Source organism: Phoca vitulina, unplaced genomic scaffold (genome assembly GCF_004348235.1).
Source record: "Phoca vitulina isolate PV1807 unplaced genomic scaffold, GSC_HSeal_1.0 scaffold14, whole genome shotgun sequence".
Classification (NCBI taxonomy): Eukaryota; Metazoa; Chordata; class Mammalia; order Carnivora; family Phocidae; genus Phoca; species Phoca vitulina.
In genome coordinates, this window is record NW_022589717.1 from 25,564,193 (window position 1) to 25,586,869 (window position 22,677).

At 36.1% G+C, this 22,677-nt stretch overlaps 1 protein-coding gene across 1 annotated transcript in view; it reads right to left on the minus strand.

Moving 5' to 3' along the window:
* IQCM (IQ motif containing M) overlaps positions 1-22,677 on the minus strand; it is a 363,870-nt gene that overhangs the window by 213,876 nt on the left and 127,317 nt on the right. The window contains exons 7-9 of the mRNA XM_032412700.1: positions 18,619-18,683; positions 16,849-17,022; positions 14,211-14,275 (exon numbers count right to left, since the gene is read on the minus strand). Of these exons, the coding sequence (XP_032268591.1) occupies positions 14,211-14,275; positions 16,849-17,022; positions 18,619-18,683 (304 nt within the window). The remainder of the gene's footprint in view (positions 1-14,210; positions 14,276-16,848; positions 17,023-18,618; positions 18,684-22,677) is intronic.

Sequence of the window (22,677 nt, forward strand, 5' to 3'; positions counted from 1 at the left end):
GCCATCAAATATATGGAGGCCAAGTAACCTCTGATGAGAGAATCAGTAGGAACTATCCTTTGCTTACCCTCTAAGTGTAATTTTAAAATTCATCTTCTTTCACAATGTCTTAACACAATTCTGATAGGGAGAAAATTCTCATTTTTACAGATTCTTACCACTAAAGAGTCTCTATAAAACTCTTCTAGAAAATCTTTATGAAGATAAAAATGTGAGTCATTAGAGGCTAGATAATAAAGCCAGTTTTCAGCACTGAAGAGACCACCTGCTTGGTCCTCAGGCTGCCACCTCCTACTAAAGTCACCCTAAGAAAGCTTGAGAGAAAGACCGGGGCTGGCTGTGTAGCTGAATTTGACTTTTTCACTTGAAGTTTGACAAATCTATGATCAAGGTATGAAATCAAATAGTTTTCAGTGAGAGAAGAAATCATTAAGCAAGATTACATGTGAGAAAAGATACAATAAGTTAATTAGTAAGTTAATCATGTCTGAACATTAGACACTGGGCTTGGCAAACATTTGAACAGGGAATTTCCTTTCAACTGCTAATGCTTATAGAGTAATATATATTAAACACTAAATCAATTTTAGAGTTTGGTTCAGATATTGCTACTAATTAGTTTTGGCTGATATTGAAGTATTTTGTATGCTCCATTTATAAAAGCACTGCTTGCCCATCTGTTCATAGGTTGAAAGTGATTAAAGGATACTTATTTTGGCTGTTGTAAAAGCCAAATACTTTTTAAGCTGCAAATATGTGACAAAACCAGTTAAGGTTGCCAAGTTCAGAAATATATTAAAAGAGATTTGTGACACTCCCCTCCCCCAATTCCTCTTCCAACCTGCATTATCGAAAAGTAAATATCACTGTTGTCCTGATTAGACTAGCATGTCTCTTTGTCCAAATGCTTTGCAATTTGGTTATAATTTTCACAATTTACCCTGATTTGGATCCTCTGCTACCAAGCTGTGTTGGGGGCTTTCATTTCCTGTATGTGCAGCCTTGAAGTAGAAACATGTGATGCCCTCGTGCTTTGAATGCCAGATTTGAAAGCAATGTGGGTAACGAGAGAAATAAGTTTGCAGCCTACTTTAATCCCCCACATGAGGTCTGTTCAGTTTGAAAACAATGCATTAAGTTCAGCATGGAGTTTTAAAAAAAAAAGAAAGAATAAAGAAAGGAAGGAAGATTTTTAAGATCAGGGATGCACTACATTTCCATGAATAATATAGTCTTAATGCTATTTAATACTCCATTTCCAAATATTCCCAAGGGGTTTAGTACTTCATATTAGCAAAACCTGTACATTTTGAAAATCAGAGCGGGGCTCCTAGGACTTTTAAAAATAAGATGCAATCTCCTGAAGTGGAAGATAATACCACTTTAATTTGGGCAGAATGTTTAGTTTCAATATCTGAATGAAATGCCTTTCCTTCTGTTCCTTATACACTCCTTTTGAGTCTTGATCATTCCTCATGATGTCAGCCTGCCTGACCACCCCCCAAAAAAAACCCAAATGGCCTCCGATTTTTGGCTGCTCCCAGTTCCACAGCAATCTCTTTAACTAGATCATATTAAAGGGTGGAGGTCGATATTCTATTGAAAGCCTCTAGGGGTATTTGCTTTAAACAATTTACTACCTGAAGTTGTCTAACTAATACTTATCCAGAAATGCAAGCGATATAATGCGCTGGGAGGATTTCCTTTCCCTGCCCCCCTCACACCTGATTTTCCCCTAAAGGAAATCTCCCAGCCTATTATGTCATATCCATGGAAAGATGGGTTTTGTTATTACTGCTGCCGCTGCTTGGTTTCAATTTATCAACAGCTTTTCCTCAAAACAATTTAGAAATATCTAAATTCCAAATTCAGTTCAAAAAACACAATTATTCTCTCCCTCACATACAAACATTTTGGAAGAGCACTATTTATTGTGAATTAAAATGACGTTGTCATTTTACATAGTAAAAAAACAAAAGTACAAAGGAAATGCTATTTTTGTTCAAATTTAATTGATTCTGATTTTATGGTCAAGGTAATCTATGATGAATTTTCAGGGAACTCTCTCTAATACAAACATTTAAAACTCCTTTTTACTGTGCCTACATGTTTTATCTGTAGGGCACTGTAAAAAATTACCCTAAAGATGCCTGAAATGACTAGGATGTTCATGCCAAAGGTGCAAAAGGAGCTGATTTTTTCTGTGGCACAGTGACCAGAGTTGTCCATTTTTCATGAGCTTATCTACGAAACAGGGAACATGAATTGTCCACTCTTCCTCCCAACACAGTAATTTGCTTATTCCTCTCAGGGCAGCCCTCGGCGTCATGGAGGAGAGCTGGCTCTACCTGCCTATCTGTGTCCCTCACCTCTGCTCAAAAAGGGCAGGCACTGAAGACTGGTGCCTGTTCACAGATCCCTTGTCCCTGGAAGAGAATTCAGGGGACTCTAGAAACATTTTCTGAGATCATTCTCAGTATTTCAGTCCCAACCACATGTGTGTTTTAGGGACTGTCATGGAATTCAGAGATCCTCATGCAGGCACACACAGAGTGATGGTCAGACAGTGGTAGGTCAAATTCTATGAGAGAAGCAGGCAATGTGGACGGTCTTCAGAGCAAGCTGGCGGAGAGAGAGGAGGGACTTTATAGCCCTCTCTCCCCATGCTTCTGCCCCTTACTCTCCCTCGGTGAGTTCTTCCATGGAAAAGTAACGGAAAGTCTGATTTTCCCTATTAGAGACATTCACTCATCTTCATTTTACTTGTGGGCAGGATTACGGTGATTTAGAGATGAGGATTTATGTGTGTTTCTCCTCCCAGGATTCTGCTTGTTGCTCCTCCGACATTTTCATTCTGATTCTGTGTAGGAATCACAGCTTCACAGGGCCTTGCCCTTTCTTCAGGCCCAGCCATTCTTTTTCCCAGGTACTGATTCTATGTAATCAGTTTCTTCTCGCTCACTGCTGCATCCCTCAGCAGACATCGATGGAATTATGAATATCCTATGCATGTGAAAGGCCAAGTAAACTCAAGACTTTTCTAGGGTCTCAGACATCTCTGTTCCAGGGAAGAAAAGCATAAGTGCCCAATTCAGCCTGTAGCTTAAGCCAACATGCTCCAACTCTGTTTTACCAGAGAATCCAGCTATCAGAGTTTCGTTGCTTCACATCTTCTTTGGCCTGCCTATTGATGTGGTGCTTTTCCATCCAGTTGGGCGAGATTGAAAAAACCAGATGGTGCTGACCTAATGATCTTTGGTGACTCTAACCGATGCTGGATTCTGGACATGTTCAGAGATCTAGGCTGCCAATGGTCCACCGCCAACCTTGCTCCTGCTTCAGTGTACAGCTTTCTTGAGTAGAACCCTTACCCAGGAGAATAAGTAATACAAGGAAGACACCAAAGCTCCACAATTAACTACTAAGAGGAAGTTTCAAAATTCTTGGCAATAGTCACAAGCAAGGGGCCACCAGCTCTCGAAGATTCAGAGTCAAGTAGACAATCTAAAAGCCAGGGAAATAGTCATAAGCCAGGAAAGCCAGGGTAGGTGGAGAATCAGCACAAAGGACAAACCAAGCACCATAAAATGATATCAGGGAAAAGAAATTGAGAATTGAAGCAATTATTTGACCTAGACTTAGATACCTTTATCCTCTTCTGACACTACAAAAGAACAATCCTGAGGAAGGCAGGCCTAGAATACTCAACGTGCAGCTATATGATAATACTTGACTTCAAGGTGTGAGTTTGGAGATGGTAGTGATTCCCAGGACATACAATCTCTTTTCCCATACTTCTTTGCATCACAAGGTTATGGCACTGGAGCACCATCAAGGTGATTCACCATAGCTCTCTCTATTAACTCGATATCCCTAACAAAAAGCAACTATGTCATCCTCGGCATTGATAGAGCTGGGAGTCAAGGTGAACACTGGACATAGTCAAATATGCCCCCTAGCTTGCTACTCAAAGTGTGGTCTGAGGACCAGTGGCATTGGCATCACTTGGCGCTTACTAGAACTGCGGTATCTCAGGCTGTACTGATTCTATGTTGCTCAGAAGAATGACCATCAGACTAAAAAGGAAAGAACAAATACAGGAGAGAACTGAAGCTCAAACCAAGAAAAGATCTCAGAAAACAAAACTGAAGCTGCTCTTAGTTTGTTAAATTTTCTGGGCTCAGGCAAATAATTTTCCAGATTCATCTGTTGATCTGCTGTCTTTGAGAAACTGGACAATGAATGTGATATGAGAATTCTGGAGAATGGTAAATGTCTTCACTTTCAAAGAGGAAAGAGTATAAAAAATTACAAAGTATGGACAAGTAAGTAACTATGGACCAGATTTTATCAGTTATCAATTGGATGGTATGTAATTAAAGCAGTAATGGTGCCAAGAGCCAGAAGGTGCATAAAAACAATGTCAAGCCACCTTGAATTTATTTCTTTTATTTAATTTTAATTTTATTATTATTCTTGTTTTGTTTTTTACTAGATTACTATACCAGGGAATGATTTGTGATGTTTCCAAATGTCAGGAAGACAATTTTCAAGGTTCTCATAAAATCTTTGTAAACCAGGTAGAGAAATATAAGCTCATTGGGAGGTTTTGGATGATAGTATGGACAGTATCATTACTAGCTGAGATAGGGAATAAAGGAGAGAAGATTTAGAGAGGGGAATACATAATTATTTCAGTTTTGAGGGATAGCTATGGGATATTCCAGTAAAGATACCAGTAAGCAGTAGAAAACTTGAAATAGAAGCTACAAATGACTAGAAAGGGAAGAAAATTCATTAGAAGATAGAGAAAAGATCAAAAAAATGTAATTCATGCATTGAACAAATATTCATTCATTCATTCATTCATTCAGTGTAAGATGCTCTTCTAGCACTGAGAACACACTAGTAAATAAAACAGAAAATTCCCTGCCCACATTGGGCTTATATTCTAATGGGAAGGACAAACAGTAATCACAGTAAACAACTTAACTACCCAGTATGTTAGAAGGTAATATTTGCTATGATTTAAAAAATAAATAAAGCAGGGAAGACAGTTAGGGAGTGCTAGCAGGGGTGGAAGATAAAATTTTAAATGTGTATCATGGCAGGTGTGGGATTCTTGAAAAGGTAATATGTGAGCTAATTATCTTAGGCAAATGTGACAAGAGCTAAATCCAGTGTTGGAATGCGATAGCTTTACTTGCAAATCTCTGCAATTGGTTAATATATATGATTGTACAAATAATTCTTCTCAGACCTATGAAAATGGTTAGGTACATTTCCTCCATCACTGCAATTACCTCATTACTTTATAATTATCTCTGGGTCTATCACCCCTCTATACTCTGAATTCCTGAAGAGCAACAACTTTTCTTTGTGTGCTTGGCAATATATAGTGAAGAAAAGAGGGGCAGAGAAAGAGAAGAAAGGAGGGACAAAAGGAGAACAAAATGGAGATATATTCGAATATCTGGGGTCTTAGGGTTTGCTTGTTTAGGGTTTTTGTTTTGTTTTGTTTTGTTTTTTGTTTTCTTTCAGAATTAAATCAATGTAAGTATTGCCCTTAAGAAACTGTCCACCAAAACTGACATAATGGGCTTCATACATTGATCCACACTGTTGACAGTTTGGTCCCACTCTAGATTGCATAGATAGAATTACATCTGAAATACTGTGTTTTTTCCTAAGCAACATATTGTAAAAGGGATACTTTTGAGTGTGGTGGGCACTTGTTCCATACCTCTGTTTTATACTTCCTTCTCTTTCGTAGAACTGCACTTCTTCCACTCATGTGACTCCTATATGATTTGTCCAGGGCTGATCATGTCCTCCATGTTGGAAGGTCAGTCAGAATAATCTGGGGGCGGGGGGGAGGAGGGACGAGTCGGGGCATATAATAAAAGACCTTTCCTTTTGGTAAGAGCAGGAAGTAAGTCAATTGCAAATAGCTGGAAGCCAGCCATTTTCCTTAACACATGGAAAAAAAAAAAAAAAGTCCATAGTAAGAGGTATTAAAGCCAAGCAGGAGCAAGCAGAGATTTCAAATAAATGAAAAGAGAGTACATCTTGAAGACATTACATTTGACCTCTGAACAACATGGGGGTTAGAGGCACTGACCCCCTGTGCAATAAAAAATTGAGTAAAACTTTTGACTCCCCAAAAAACTTAACTAGTAATAGCCTACTGTTGACTGGAAGCCTTACTGATCACATCCACAGTCAATTAACACATATTTTGTATGTTATATGTATCATATACTGTACTCTTATAATGAAGTAAGCTGGAAAAAAATAAAATGTTACTAAGAAAATCAGAAGGAAGAGAAAATAGATTTATAGTAGTATACTTTTAAAGATCCTCATATAAGTGGACCCTTGTAGTCCAAACCCACATTGTTCAAGGGCCAACTGTACTTGAGTCTGTTGAACCAGCTGAGCCTGAGATGTTAAACAGATACAAAGAACATATGCCCCCCATACTCTACTCTCTTGGAATCTCCACTTATATGAGCATAAAGATTCAAGTATCATTTTGCTTAAACTAAGTTGAATTACCATTCTAATGAAGATGTTGTAAAACCATTTATTTATTTATTTATTTATTTATTTATTTATTTGTAAAACAGTTTTTTTATATATAAACTGAAGTGCTTAATCTAAAAAGAGAAGATGGATAACTAGGGTGGTGGCTTCAAGAAGACAAAAATCAGGACCAATGGGTTACCAGCTCAAGGGGCATAGGTGAAGAGCTTCACACAGAGAAGTGTCTGAAAATCTGAGCAGTCCTTAGAATTAAATGGGATGCCACTTGAACAGAAGCATTATGAGTCTCTGGAGTTTTCAAGTAAAGGCTATGTAGGCACCACGTTATAAAGATGCACACTTTGGATGGAGGGTTTCAGGAGAAAATCTTTAAGGTTCCTTAAACTCTGGGATTCTATTATTCTCAAAGGCAAAACACACAAGTGGAAGTATTGTTGGAGAAATATTATTCCCCATATTTTCATAAATGCTTAGGCTGAGTACTGACACAGAAAAAAACTGTTGGTGAAAGATATCTAACCATAAACAAGCTAATGTTACATTATTAGGTAACAAAATTTCCAAAGAGATTAGCAGCCAGTTATCAGGTGGTAAACTGTAAACTTGTGTTGAGATAAAAAGAGAGGATTTGACCCCTTCCAGGAAAGAAATGGTAATGAACCATACAGTAATTTCAGAGTTATAAAGGAAGCATTCAAGTACCCACCTAAATTTCCAGACTCTGAAATGTGAATTTCATACTTACATATGACAATAAATGTATTAGATTCCATTATATCAAAAAAAAGAAAATTTAGAAGAGTGCAATGTTATGTTTTAGTAACATTTTAGCTACTCATATCCTGTTGCTACTCTCCTTTTAGTTCCAGTATGCTACAAAATAGTAAGGAAGACGTATGTAATTATTCCACATCTACATATTTACATGAACTATCTGGATGCTTAAAATCCTAAAGAATAAAAAAAAAAATAAGGAATTTAGGGGTTCCAAAATGGTATACTTTTTCATAGATGGTGTATTCAAATAACATTTTTATCATCCAGAACTGAAATAGATGCTAAAAAGGTGAAAGGCTGATGACCAGCCTCTGAACTTATTACAACTAGCAAGTTAATATTATGAATCAACAATAGAATGTTTTTCCTCTATGAATTAAAGATCTGTCAACTGTTCTGTTCTATACTTGCAAATCAGTCATTATTTTAAAAAAAAATTATGTGCTTTAGAAATTCAACAAAAGGAAAATTTATCACTGAGATCATATGAATCTGCAAGGGATTAACAGCTCACTGCAGAAAGACATCAAAAGAAAGTAAGTGTCTTATTCATGGAATACAATAGGTTATCTGAAGGAAAAAGAAGATATTTGCCATATGGTTAGAGGTAGTAAACAAATTCAAGTAGACCTCAAAAAAGACTGTTTATATAAAGAAAATCTCACAAAAAAATAAAAGTATAATGTCATCATAATAGTACAATAGATTACAATTGATATAGGTCCTGGCTCACAATTTTTGCTTAGATATTGAGAATGGACTCTGTGTATGCGGATGCATTATTTCCCTTTACCTAATAATATAAACTGCATTTGATACTTTACATTAAAAGTACCATATAAAAATAAGAGAAAATAGGTTAAGCATCAAGAAGTTAATGAAGAGATTTTTTAAAAGATGGTGGTAGGAGAAGATAAGATCTCATTGCAAAACATCATTCAATCTTTACCTTTATGGAGGTAAAAAAATAAACATATATACATAATTCATGTACAAATTACATTTTTTAAACTAAAAATTAAGAGTTACATCTATTTGTCTTTAATTCTTTCTGGTTTAGAAAGAATTGAACTGAGCTTGCTTGGCTTTCTTTGAAATGATTAACTCAACCTTCCCTTAATAATGGTTTCAGGTTTTCTCAACCATAGTTTAATCTTATGGATTTCTACCGATCTTCTGAAACTTAAGAGAGTTTCTTTTTTTTACTTATTTATTTTTTATTATTGTGTTATGTTAATCACCATACATTATATCATTAGTTTTTGATGTAGTGTTCCATGATTCATTGTTTTTGCATAACACCCAGTGCTCCATGCAGAACATGCCCTCTTTAATACCCATCACCAGGCTAACCCATCCTCCCACCCCCTCCCCTCTAGAACCCTCAGTTTGTTTTTCAGAGTCCATAGTCTCTCCTGGTTCGTTTCCCCCTCCGATTTCGCCCCCTTCATTCTTCCCCTCCTACTATCTTCTTCTTTTTTTTTTTTTAACATATAATGTATTATTTGTTTCAGAGGTACAGGTCTGTGATTCAACAGTCTTACACAATTCACAGCATTCACCATAGCACATACCCTCCCCAATGTCTATCACCCAGGTACCCCATCCCTCCCACCCCCCACCACTCCAGCAACCCTCAGTTTGTTTCCTGAGATTAAGAATTCATCATATCAGTGAGGTCATACAATCTCAAAATTTATTATTTAAATTGAAATACTGAAGAAATAAAAGCCATTCAGAAATCAAACAATTTTATAAATGTTCATCTATGAAAATTATATTCTAGGAATATTGCACAAGGGTGTGTATGAAATGAATATTTACAGCAGAAATTACAAAATCAAGGCAATAAGATCACCTCTTTTTCATAAAAATACACAAATATATATATTTAAGAACCCCAATATAAAAGCAAGTAGCCACTTTTTGTAGTCTACAACCTACTAAATTCAACCTAAATATACTGGATTTGAGGATTGCAGCTCCTTGTTTAGTAATAACGCTAATTAAAGGTCTTATGTACACCTGTACACATATTTGTATAGGCAAATGTACCTAAGTACTACCATGCCATCTTTTCTTCTCCTTCTAAATTTTGAGATCTTCACAGTTGAAAAACCAGGGAGATAAGACCAAGAAAAAAAAATAGAAATTTGAAAACTTGTCTTTTAGGCTATGATCATTGAAGATTAGGACAGAAATGATCATGATTCTGCCTTATCAACCACATTTATCTATGTAAGGCAACAGGTTCCATTCCCTCCCGAGAATAGGAGTGGATGCACAAATTTGCCGTGACTCCAAATCCAGTTCAGCAGCAGCATTTTTAGTTACCTTAACTTCCTTGCCCCACCCTTTAACAGACAAGGGAGTGTCTCCTTAAAAAATACTGCTGAGTAGGTGCATAAACCAGTCCTATATGCCAAATGTAGAGGGTTCCTGCAAAGCTTGTGGGTATGTGTGAATGAATTCCATCATTTTTTCTTTTTTTCTATAACTAAGAAGAGAAGGGGAAAAAACAAATTCTCTTGTATTTACTGTAGCCTGGCAGTGGTAATATATGTGTGACATATTTTTACCCTTGAAATGCAAAAGTACTTTAGAAATTGGCCAGTACCTTATTGAAGTTGACTGATGACTGATGGAAGGTTCTAATACACTCTGCCTCATACAGACTCTAAGGAAACCTCTAGCTGAAAATATATGGGAAATTCCTAACAAGAAAGATCCTTTAGGCCAAGCTTATAGGGTCCCAACATTTGGATTTTAAGGTTTCACGGAATTTCTATGATATAAATAGTGCAAGATTTCAAATAAACAAGAAAATATTAACATTGTTTCACTTAGATATTTGCAATGAAATGTCTGTATGTGATGTATTTACAGTGTTATATTGCTCACCACTTTGCTTTATTTTCACATAGTTTCCCTCTCCCTGGGATTCTGTTCTAGTGATACTTTTTAATCACTGCAGCCACCGTAAGATTTGCTAACTCATGAAGTAAGGTTTCAGTCTACTTCTCTTAAGTAATCATCAGAAAGGTTGTTAACATTTAGTATACAAATGACATAAAGCAGCATGACTGGTAAGAATACTGAGAATTAAGGGTTGGATCCCAGTTAACAGTTCTGTGTTTTGTTTTGTTTTGTTTTGTTTTTACTTTTGTGACCTTGAAGAAGTCACTTAATCTTTCTGAATCTCAGTTTTCTCAACTAGAAATTAAAAGGATTAAAGCAAAGACCTCTAAACTTTCCTTCAGCCATCATTCCCTAAAATGTTTAAGATATCCCTGCAAAAATTAGCTAGATATCCCTGCAAAACTCTGCCATAGCTCTTTATGACTGCAACAGATGGTAGACCGTACAGGAAAATGTTTAGCATTCAGATTAGCTGGCCGGCTCCAGTAAAATAACTATAATAAACACTCATCTTTCAGACTGTACAATTTTTTAATCATTGAAAGAGCTGGACTAGATTTTAATTTAGTGAAACCTATGAGGAAAAAAGACTCCCCAATCAAACTAACCAGGTAAAGAATATTTACAGGAAAAAGACATATAAGAAGTTCAGGTGTTTTTAACACAATTAAGTAGTTATAAAAAAACAGCCTTCTTTTCTTTAAAGCAAGTCTTTTTGTGGAACGGTTTTTGATAATAAATTCAATTTATTTAATAGATATGGATTATCCAAATTTTCTATTTATTCTTGTGTCAGTTTGTATGTTATCTTTTTTCAAAGAATTTGTCCACTTCATCTTAGTTGTTGCACATAGTAGGCATGAAGTTACTCACATCTCTTTCATTTTTAATATCAGAATTTGTGTTTTATCTCTTCTTTTTCTTAATCAGTTTTGTTATGACCTTAAAAAGTTTATTAATCTTTTCAAAGAACCAATTTTTGGCTTTGTTAACTTGCTATATTGTTTCTCTGTTGTTTATTTCATTGCTTTCTTATCTCTATAATGAATGTTATATGGGCACTGAAAAAGAATATTCTAAGGTTGTTGACTGTAGTCTTCTATAAATGTCAATTAGGTCCAATTAGTTGGTGGCTTGTTCAAATCTGTGATACCACTATTTATTCTTTTTACTAATTTTCCTATTATTAAAAGAGGTATGGGAAAATTTTCCAGCCATAATTACGGAGTTGTCATTCATTTTACTCTTTAATCCTGTCAATTTTTGCTTTATTTATGTTGAATCTCTATTACTAAGGCATACATATTTAGGATTATTATCTAATTTTAATGAATTGACCCTTTTACAATTACGAAGTGTCTGTCCTCTTTGTCTTTGGAAATAGTCCTCGAAGTCTACTTTGATCTTAATTTAGCACTCTTCTGCTAGATTTTTCCATTGCTTATCTTTGACTATTCTTTTACTTCCAATTAATGTTTTTACATTCATCTTTTATGGAGAGCAGAGAGTTGGGTCTTGCTTTTTTATCCAGCCTGACAAGCTTTTACGTTAAGTATACTGTTTATTCTGTATATTTAATATAAATGTTGCTACAGTTGGGTTTAAGTCTACCATTTTCTATTTGCTGTTTATTCACTCAATATGTTCCACTTTCCTGTCTTCTTTTGGGTTAACTGAACAGTTTTTGTATTCCATTTTAGGTTCCATACTAACTTTTAGGTTTGCCTTTTTGTATTAGTGGTTGCTCAGGGAATTGTAATATGCATTCTTAACTTACCACACTCTACTTAGAATTAATACTGCTACACATAAAACGAAAGAAACTTGCAAGAGAATGACTCTGTTTCTTTTGCTATTATTGTCACACATATTTGCATCTACCTAACTTATAAGTAAAATAATAATGTTATAATTTTGCCCTAAAGTCAATTTTAAAGAAATTTTAAAAAAATATATTCTTTTATATTGATCAATATATATTTTCTATTTTCAGTCTTCTTTATTTTTTCTTGTAGATTCAAATTCTTATCAGGTATCATTTCCTTTCAGCATGAAGAACTTCCTTTAAACATTTATGAAGTGCAGATCAGCTGGCAATAAATTCTAATTTCTTTAACTGAAAATTGTTTTTTTTCATCCTCAATGCTGTGAGATAGTTTCATTAGATACAGAATTATCAGTTGATAATATTTTTTCTTTTAGTACTATAAATATATAATTTTATTGCCTTCTGTCCTCTATCATTTCTGATGAGAAGACATCCATCATTCTGAGAACTGTAACCCTCTGAATAATGTGTATTCCACCACCACCCCCCAGCCCCCGGTTATTTCCAAAGTTTTTTCTTTGCCTTTGATTCTCAACTCTGACTATGCTGTGCCTACATGGGGTTTTTCTTGGATCTATCTTGCTTAGATGTGATGATCTTGGATATGTAAAGATGTTTTTCATTAAATTTAGGAAAAATTCAGCTATTTATTTCTTCAACTATTTTTTCTGCCTCTTTTTATTTCTCTTATCCTTTTAAGACTCCAATTCATATATGGTAGTCCACTTGATATTAAATTATAGGTCAGTCAGGGTTTGTTCATTTTTATTCTAATTATGGTTTACTTTGCCTCAGACAAGTCTCTATAGATCTACAAGTTTACCGACCTTTTCTACTGTCTTTCCCAATACGCTGTTCAACACATCCAATGACATTTTCATATCAGATACTGTATTTCTCAGTTCCAGAATTTTTATTTGTTTATTTTGTATAATTTCTATTTCTACACTGGCATTCTCTGTTATTATGAATTTCTTTTCCTTTAGGTCCTTGAACATTTATAATAGCTGCTTTAAAGCTCTTGCCTGTTAATTCCAACATCTGGGATAACTTTTTTTTGGATGTAAGCCATATTTTCCTGTTTCTTCATGTCTAGTATTTTATTTATTGTATATAAACATTGTACATTGTAGAGATTCTGGGTTCTGTTATGGTCCTTAAAAAAATGTTGAGTTTTTTTATTGTAGGTGGTGGTTGAATTACTGGTCTATCATCTTTAACTTGTCAAGGCTTGGTTTTATGCTTTTGTTAGGGCAAATCAATTTGTTTTGTCCTCAGTACTAAGGTGAATTCCTTACTCCTGTGAATAGTCTCCACTCTTAGGTGTTGGCCTTCTAGGACTTCCATGGAAAGACTGAAGTGTTCACTAAATCCCAATCACTTGGTAGGACTTAAGCTCCAACTTTTGTCTCCTTCCATAGTGAGGAGCAATCTGCCTAGGCTTTAAGTTCCATAGATGTAAGGAGTCTATTGTGTTCACTCTGTCCTTAGCACCTAAAATAGCAGGTGCTTGATGTTAATTATTAAATGAATAAACTATCAGTACTAAACTAATATTTGGTGGATTGATGAATGAATGTATTACCAGTGAATAAGAAAACACAAGTGTGAAACCTGTCCTTCTAAGAAACTTCACTGTTACCTTTCCACAGTCTCTTCTTTCCACCTCACTGTCCGATCTATCTCACAAAATCAATAGTCTTTCACAAAAGTTTGTCAACACATTTGCTACATATAGTAGCAAGGCAATCTAAAGAATCCCTCACAGATTCATTGAAAGGTATGCTTTTAGCATAGTGAACTGTAGTATCCTGTTTCCAATACAAAAAACAGCTGAAGCATTATATACAATACTGTCACACTGCTTTTCCCAGCTACTACATAGTAAGCTCCAGCCTGGTCTACTGAATGATCATTAATATACTCAAAAAAAAAAAAAAAAAAGGATTTTTTTTTCTCCTTGCCTTAGCTGAATTAAATGGAAACACTGAAAATGATATGCTAAAAACTTGAGCTTTCAACAACGTGCACTTCTTTACACCTAGATACTTAAGTCAAGATAAAACCCAAAAAAAGCACATTAATTTATACTTTTCTGCTATCATATAAAGATACGCCTGGAAAAAAAGAAAAGATATACCTGAGTCCTGGCTTTGGTCCTGGCTTTGGTTTGATAGGCTGTTGCTCTTTCTTCATTAAAGTTTTCTAGAATAAGAGAAAGAAGAATTGACTTAAGTAGGAAAACAACTTCATTGTGTGTAAAATTTTAATTTCATTAATGTTCTATTATCAAAGGGAGAAAGAACTATTCCATTCTAATATATATTATAAACCTAAACACTGATGTAAATTGGTAAGTATACCATGAACAGAAATATCCAAAATGGAGTCAGGAATGTCAAGGGCCCTAAGATGTCAGGAACCAGGAGACCACCGGGGAAATGCACAACCACACCTGGATGGAACATGAACTTTTAGACTATGCCAACCACAAATTGCTACATTCTGTTGCAGTTCTCAGAATGAGGCTCACATCACTGAACTCCAGCTTAGCACCTGGTAAAGTAACCTATCCTAAATAGACCAACATTAATTATTTTTACCGACACCAGTCAGAGTTCTTGCAAAACAACTTATATAAGCCTGCAGTTTTGCCTTTATATGCTCTGTCTTTGTCCTCCCTCCTTGGAGCATATTTTAGTTTCCTCCTGAATCTGTGTCTCCTGGGTTGGAATTCCTAAAGACCCCAAATAAACTTTTGGTTTGCTTCACAGCCTAAGTACTTTCCTGTTTGACAATACTCAGAGGAGTATGACCATTGAACCTCCTCCAGCACCTTTTGGCACCCAGGAATACAATTCCTACTGATCATTCCAGTGAGCAAATATCCATACAAATCTATTACAGATGAGAATTTATTTATTTTCTTATGTGTCCTCTGTCTTGTAAAAAAAGATTCAAGGCAGCTTACAGAAAATACAGTACATATGAAAAAGGAAAATAAGAAAATCAGGTTAAAGGTAAAATATGGATAGAAAAATAATGTCAAATATTTTCCGATATTACTTGATGTGTCACACAGATTTGGCTCTCAAATCCCTAGCTATCAAAATGTTATGGACTGAATTATGTCCCTCCAAAATTCACATATTGAAGCCCTAATCCCCAATGTGACTACATTTGGAAATAAGGTCTTGAGGTTAAATGAGGTCAATAGGGTGAAGTCCTAATCCAATAGAACTTGTGGCTTTATAAGGAGAGGAAGAGATGCCAGGGATATGTGTGCACAGAGAAAGGGCTATGTGAGGACAACCAAGAAGCAGCCATCTATAAACCAAGGAGAGAGGACTCGGGATAAACCAACTCTGCCACCATCTTGATCTTAGACTTCCAACCTCCAGAACTGTGAAAAAATTAATTTCTGTTCTACAAGCTACCCAGTCTGTGGTATTTTATTATGGCAGACTTGGCAAACTAATACAAAAAGTAATGAAGAAAACACAGTAGTTTTAACATTCATAATGTCTATAAGAGAAGCAAACTTCTTGTGAAAATTTCTTCCATGAGTCCTTCAAAAGAAGCCTAGTATAATGTGATGGTCAGCTTCAACAGCATCTATTCAACAATTACACCAGAGTGTTTAATGTGTGTGTGGGGTTTTTTTGTTGTTGTTTTTTTTACAATCTTTCAATATCGGTCAACAGTAAAAAGAACAACTCAGGAAGATAATTCTACAAGACCTCAGAATAACTGGTCATTCCCTCTCTGGCCATTCAGTGTGATCCAAAGGTTAAACTGATACCTAGAGGCATTGATGAATTGCATATCTACTTTATAACCTGCCATGACAATTTTTTGCACAAAATAGCTTTTGAAAAAAATGGTCTCAGATAAGAGGAATTTAAGGTAATCTTGATAAATGAGGAAAAGGTTAATGGATTTTGGGTTGTTGATTTTGTCTTCCCCCTCAGAATCTATAAGAAGTCAGAAATAGCAAACATATTGGTTATTGTTATATGGTATGCTCACGATACCACAAGGAAAATGCTTATTTTAGTTTTGCTTTTTAAGTTTCAAATTTGTGTTTAAACACTATTTGACAACTGAAGCAAAAGAAGTCTCTTATATAAAATCTCAAAATACATAAAGGATAAATATAAAGATGAAATGTGGAAGACAGTTGTGTTTGTACTGCAAAAATAGTATTAGGACATAAGAATGATTGTTTTTAAATATTTTAAATAAATTATAACTCTTTTAAAGTTAAATTCATTCTGTCTCATACTGCTCTCTCAGATACAATCTAACTTGTATATGTTAATTTGTATTTTATGCCATTCATTTTTTTAAGATCGACGATTAACTTTTCTTCTATAATTATGTTAGAATGCCACAATAACCTTGAGAATTAGTTTGTAACATCTCTCAACTACTTGTTACTTTTAGAATTCCCTGGTGATGTTTTCATTTTCCCAAAGTAAACAATCATCCTCAGGAATAATACTGTACTTTAAAAAAGTTATGTGCAACATGTAGGTGATAATAAAACATGAAGCAGGACTTATATATTTTAAATGTTGCCCTCAAGATATTCCAACACATGTATTCATGGCTACAAAAATACTAATTGACTACAAAAATTAACTTTAACCAATATATTCCATACTTCAGCACAAAACAATGTGCTTGGCTTGGAACACACTGTCCGTATGTGATACTACTATTTATGTTTGCCAACTTAATATTTTTTTAACTGCTTCCTTCTTGGCCAGACTAACCAAATTGGCATGTTCTCCATGATGAAGGGTGTCAAATGTGAAGGCTGCTATGTAATACAGTCTCAGGCAAACATTCTTGAGGATTTTTGTTACTAAGATATTCTCTGATTTTTTCCAGTTACTCTCTTGCAACTTCATTGAATTCACAATCTCCATTGTGTCCTCTCCTAGTATCTAACAGAATTAGAAACTTCGTATCTAACAGAATTAGAAAAAATCAGGATTTTTTTTGGGGGGGAGGGTGGTCTCCTTTTTGCAAAATCAGCAATCCTTTGATTTAAGAAGTCCTATGGGATTTTTTATAAGTCTTAGTTTTCTACATATTTAAATTTCAAGTCCATTTTGCCTTAATGTTTCAACTCGATTCTCTCTCAAAATCTTTCCTCTTTCCACAGGTATTAGCTGCTTCTTTAAACTACTTCAAGCTCTTAGTCACTTCATGACAATGCATCTGGAGTGACACATTCTAAATACTTGATGTAAAATGTAAGTCATTTGTTAAACCCTCATGTCAAACTTTTCAAAATTTTGTAATAACCTGTGTGTTATTTTTTCCAAACCACTTTTCAGACTCCTTTGCCCCACATATTTTCTGAAATCCCACAATTTAACTGGTACCAAGCTTACTTCTGATAATTTACACAATATTATTACACTTCCAGCTTCTTTTTAGAAGTAGCTGTCTAATCCATCAATTATCCTCTTCTTTCCATATCTCATCTGGATTTTTTTTCCTTTTGACAATGCTGCTAATTTCTCTCACAGCATAATAATTAAATTCTTGATTAACCCCAGATGAAATATGGAAGAAAGCCTTTCACTTTGTATATTAACTTTAAGACATATTTCTATATTACTGGTATTAGTGTGAATTCTAGAATATGTTTGCTATAAAAAGGTAATCTATAATTGGCATATTACACCCCCATACTTACCCCAAATGTGGTTAAAGGGTATTTTCTAAGTAGCAAGGAATTTTCATAGTTTTAAACAGCTTTGTGACCCTACCAGAAGTATATATAAACACATCATTCAAGGTAAAATGAAAGGTTTGTTTAAAAGTAGGTAACTGTGAAGAGAAAATCATTAATAGCATATACATATAAAATTACAATTACACATTAAAACATGTGAAATAAACTGAAAATCTTTTTCTGCCAGGCTTGACTATTAACACTTATGTTTCCCCAGTAGAAGTCAGTCATGTCACTAGCACCTTCTGTGAAATAGCAATGAGCTGCCTTCCTTACATTGCTCGTGCTACTTGTATAAAAAGTGATTTAAAGAGAAAAATGTCAATATCCTTGCACACATGCAGAACTAGAAGGCACCAAACACATCATTCTGGGATTTTTCACAAGTATTTTTGCATTATTAAATTTGAGAGCTTTCCCAAACACATACAAACCACAGGAGGGTTTTCAAGCCGTAGAACCACCCATAGGAAGTTGTGATAGGCCAGGAAACCCACAGAGATTCCCAAAATCTTCTCACAGAGTCAGGAGCCTCCATTTTGGAAGATGGGGTTTTTTTTTGTTTTTTTAAAGATTTTATTTATTCATCTGAGACACAGAGATACAGAGAGAGAGAGAGCATGAGCAAGGGGAGAGGCAGAGGGAGAAGCAGGCTCCCTGCTGAGCCAGGATCCCGATGTGGGGCTCGATCCCAGGACCCTGGGATCATGACCTTAGCTGAAGGCAGACGCTTAATGACTGAGCCACCCAGGCGCCCCAATAAATATACTATAAGTGAAGTTTTTTGCAAACTTACCTGTACTAAAGGTATGTCTAAAGGATGCAGTTCAAGAAGAAAAATCATCCTATAGGTCTGAGATGCTAGATACAATGACAAATAAAAAAAAAAAAGAAAGGGGGGGTAAGCATGTAGATTAACCTAAACAATGAAGTATAAAACAAAATAATTGCATCTAATTTGTGAGGTTAAAAAAAAGAGAGGAAAAGTACTGGGGAAGATGGCAGAGTAGGAAGACCCTGAGCACATCCCATCCTACATTTAGGTAGGTATCATCCACATCCAGGTCAATAAACTGGAGAGTGATCAAAGATGGGCAGAACCAACTCCACAACTAAATATAGAGAAGAAACTTCATCTGAAAGTTAGGAAGATCAGAAAGGCAGAGGGAGGCTGCCCATGAGAGGGAGGGAGCTGAATGCATGGAGAGGGCAGGATCCTGGGGAAGACTAATCCCCCCAATGTTTGGCTTTGAAAACCAGATGTGTTGAATTCCAAGAGTTTGTAACACCAGTGGGACTTGGAGCCTGAAGCTTTAAAAGTCTCCTGAATCAGCAGTGGGCAAGTGAGAAGGGAGAGTGATAGCTGGGTCCCTACCCTTAAAGAGACAGCTGCCTGCGTGGAGAAGCAGTTTACACAACACCAGGGGCAAATGGGAGACACATCTGTTCATACTGCTTTTGGAGTGTGCTGAGGAACTTCTCTAAAAATGAGGGAGCTGGCAGATGCCATTTTCCTCCCTACCCTCCAGCATAAACACAGAGCCACCTGCAGGAGGCGGGGCTACACACACACTTGCTACTTAACCTGCTAGCAGTGTGTCTGACCCATGAGTTCTCCTGAGGAGTCCCACACTCCAAGCCTGCTAGCATCAGCCCCCTGGGCTTAGCACAATTTTTGTTAAAGCTATGCACCCCACCCAGCTGCCCCAGGGCACAGCTGCCTCAGTGCACCCTGCTCAGCCACCCTGCAGAGTCCAGCCACGCATACCCCCAGCTACCGTGGTATGCCAGGCCCAGCTACACCCAGCCAATGTCATGTGCCATACCAAGCCTCACACCCCTGGCTACCCCAGCCCATAGCCCACAGCTGCCACAGTGCTTTGGAGGATCAGACAAATTTTGCTAACACGGCTGTCTTGCTCCCAAGTTCGCTGGTGGGCACACTGCCTCAGAGCTGGCCTCCCTGAGCCCTACTAACACCACAGAGAGCAAGGAGAGCCCACAATAGGCAGGGAGTCAGTGCAAACAACTGCACTGAAAGCAAAAGTGAATCAGACACAAGAGCAGGGCATCAGCAACAGATATAGGATATTCTCCTGAAGTGCCAGGTTCTGGTGAACAGAATACACTGCATTGCAGGATGCTACAGGACTTTTTCATAAAGTCACTACTTTCAAGAACAGAAGACATGCCTGACTTTCTCAACACACAGAAACAGAAACATAGAGGCAGACAAAAGGAGGAGAGAGAAAAATTTAACCCAGATGAAAGAACAGGACAAGGCCACAGCCAGAAATCAAGCAAAACAGATATAAGTAACATGCCTGATAGAGAATTTAAAGCAATGATCATAAGGATATTCGTTAGACTTGAAAAAAGAGTAGAAGACATGAGTGAGACCCTTAACACAGAGACAGGAATAACATAGCAGAGATCAAGAGCTGAATAAATGAAATGAGAAACATACTTGAAGGAATGAATAGCAGGATGGAAGAAGCAGAAGAATGGATCAGTGACATAGGAGACAGAGTAATGGAAAGTAATCAAGCTGAACAAAAAACAGAAAAAAGAATTACACAAAATGAGAATAGACTTAGGGGACTCAGTGACTCCATCAAATATAATAAGATTCATATTATAGGAGTCCCAGAAGAAGAGAGAGAAAAGGGGACAGAAAATTTATTTCAAGAATAATTGCTGAAAACTTCCCTAATCTGGGAAGGAGGGAGATATTCAGTTCTAGGAGGCACAGAGAACTCCCATCAAAATCAACAAAGCAGATCTACACCAAGACATATTGTAATTAAGTTAGCAAAACATAGTGTTAAAGAAAAAAATTTTAAAGAGCAAGACAAAAGAAGTCAGTAAATCACAAGAGAAAACCCATAAGGCTAGCAGGAAATTTCTCAACAGAAACTTGGCAAGCCAGAAGGGAGTGGCATGATCTATTCAACGAGCTGAATGGGGAAAAAAATCTGCAGCCAAGAAATACTCTATCTGGCAAGGCTATCATTCAGAATAGAAAGAGAGATAAAGAGCTTCCCAGACAAACAAACACTAAAGGAGTTCATGACCACTAAACCAGCCCTGCAAGAAATATTAAAGGAGACTCTCTGAGTGGAAAGGACAGACCAAAAGTGACACTATAAAAGTAGGAAACACAAAAGCAGTAAAAATGAATATTTCTATTAAAAAATCAATCAAGGAACTCACCAAAAGTAGGATATAAAATATAATAACATACACCTAAAATGTAAGGAGGAGAAGAGAATAGAATGGGTTCAAACTTAAGCAACCATCAATGTAATAGAGACTGCTAGATGCAGAAGATGTTATCTACAAACCTAATGGTAACCATATATCAAAACCATTGATAAACATGCAAAGAATAAGAAAGAAATCCAAATCTATCACTAAAGAAAATCAGCAAAATAAGAAGACAGAAAGACAAGAAAGGATCAGAAAAAATCTTCAGAAACAACCACAACACAAGTAATAAAATGGCAATAAATACAGACAAATCAATAATTACTCTGAATGTAAATGAACTAAATGCTCCAATCTAAAGACATAGGGTGACAGAATGGATAAAAAACAAGTTCCATTAATATGCTGCCTACAAGAGATTCATTTTAGACCTAAAGACACCTACAGATTGAAAGTGAAGGGATGGAGAAATATCTATAATGCAAATGGATGTCAAAAGAAAGCTGGAGCAGCAATTGTCACATCAGACAACACAGACTTTAAAACAAATACTGTAACAAGAGACAAAGAATGACAGTACCTAATAATAAAGACAACAATCCAACAAGATATAACAATTGTAACTATTTATGCACCTAACATAGGAGCACCCAAATACATAAAACATTTAGTAACAAAAATAAGGGAAGTAATCAATAATAATACAATCATACTAGGGGACTTTAACACCCCTCTTACATCAGTGGACAGATCATCTAAACAGAAAATCAACAAGGAAACAATGATGTAGAATGACACACTGGAGTACATTAATTTAACAGATATATAGAACATTCCATCCCAGGCGCCTGGGTGGCTCAGTCAGTTAAGTGTTGCCTTCGGCTCAGGTCATGATCTCAGGGTCCTGGGATCAAGCCCCACATCAGGCTCCCTGCTCAGCAGGAAGTCTGCTTCTCCCTCTCCCTCTACTTGCCACTCCCCCTGCTTGTGCTCTCTCTCTCTCTCTGTCAAATAAATAAATACAATCTTTAAAAAAAAAAAAAAAAAGAACACTCTATCCTAAAACAGCAGAATACACATTCTTTTCAAGTGCACATGGAACATTCTCCCATAAAACCAGCATTTTTCAAGAAGATCAAAATCATACTACGTATGTTTTCTGACCACAATGCTATGAAACTAGAAGTCAAGCACAAGAAAAAATCTGGAAAGATCAAAAATACATGGAGGTTAAATGGGTGAATCAAGAAATCAAAGAAGAAATTAAAAAGTACATGGAAACAAATGAAAATGAAAAACACAACAGTCCAAAACCTTTGGGATGCAGCAAAAGCACTTCTAAGAGGGAATTTTATAGCAATACAGGTCTATACCAAGAAGCTAGAAAAATCTCAAATAAACAACCTGACCTTACACCTAAAGAAGTAAAAAAAGAACAAACAAAACCTAAAACCAGGAGAAGGAAGGAAATAATATAGATTAGTGCAGAAATAGGGGCGCCTGGGTGGCTCAATTGTTTAAGCATCTGACTCTTGATTTTGGCTCAGGTCATTATCTCAGGGTCATGAGATTGAGCCCTGCATCAGGCTCTGCACTGAGCATGGAACCTACTTAAGATTTTCTCTCTCCCTCTCCCCCTGCTGCCACT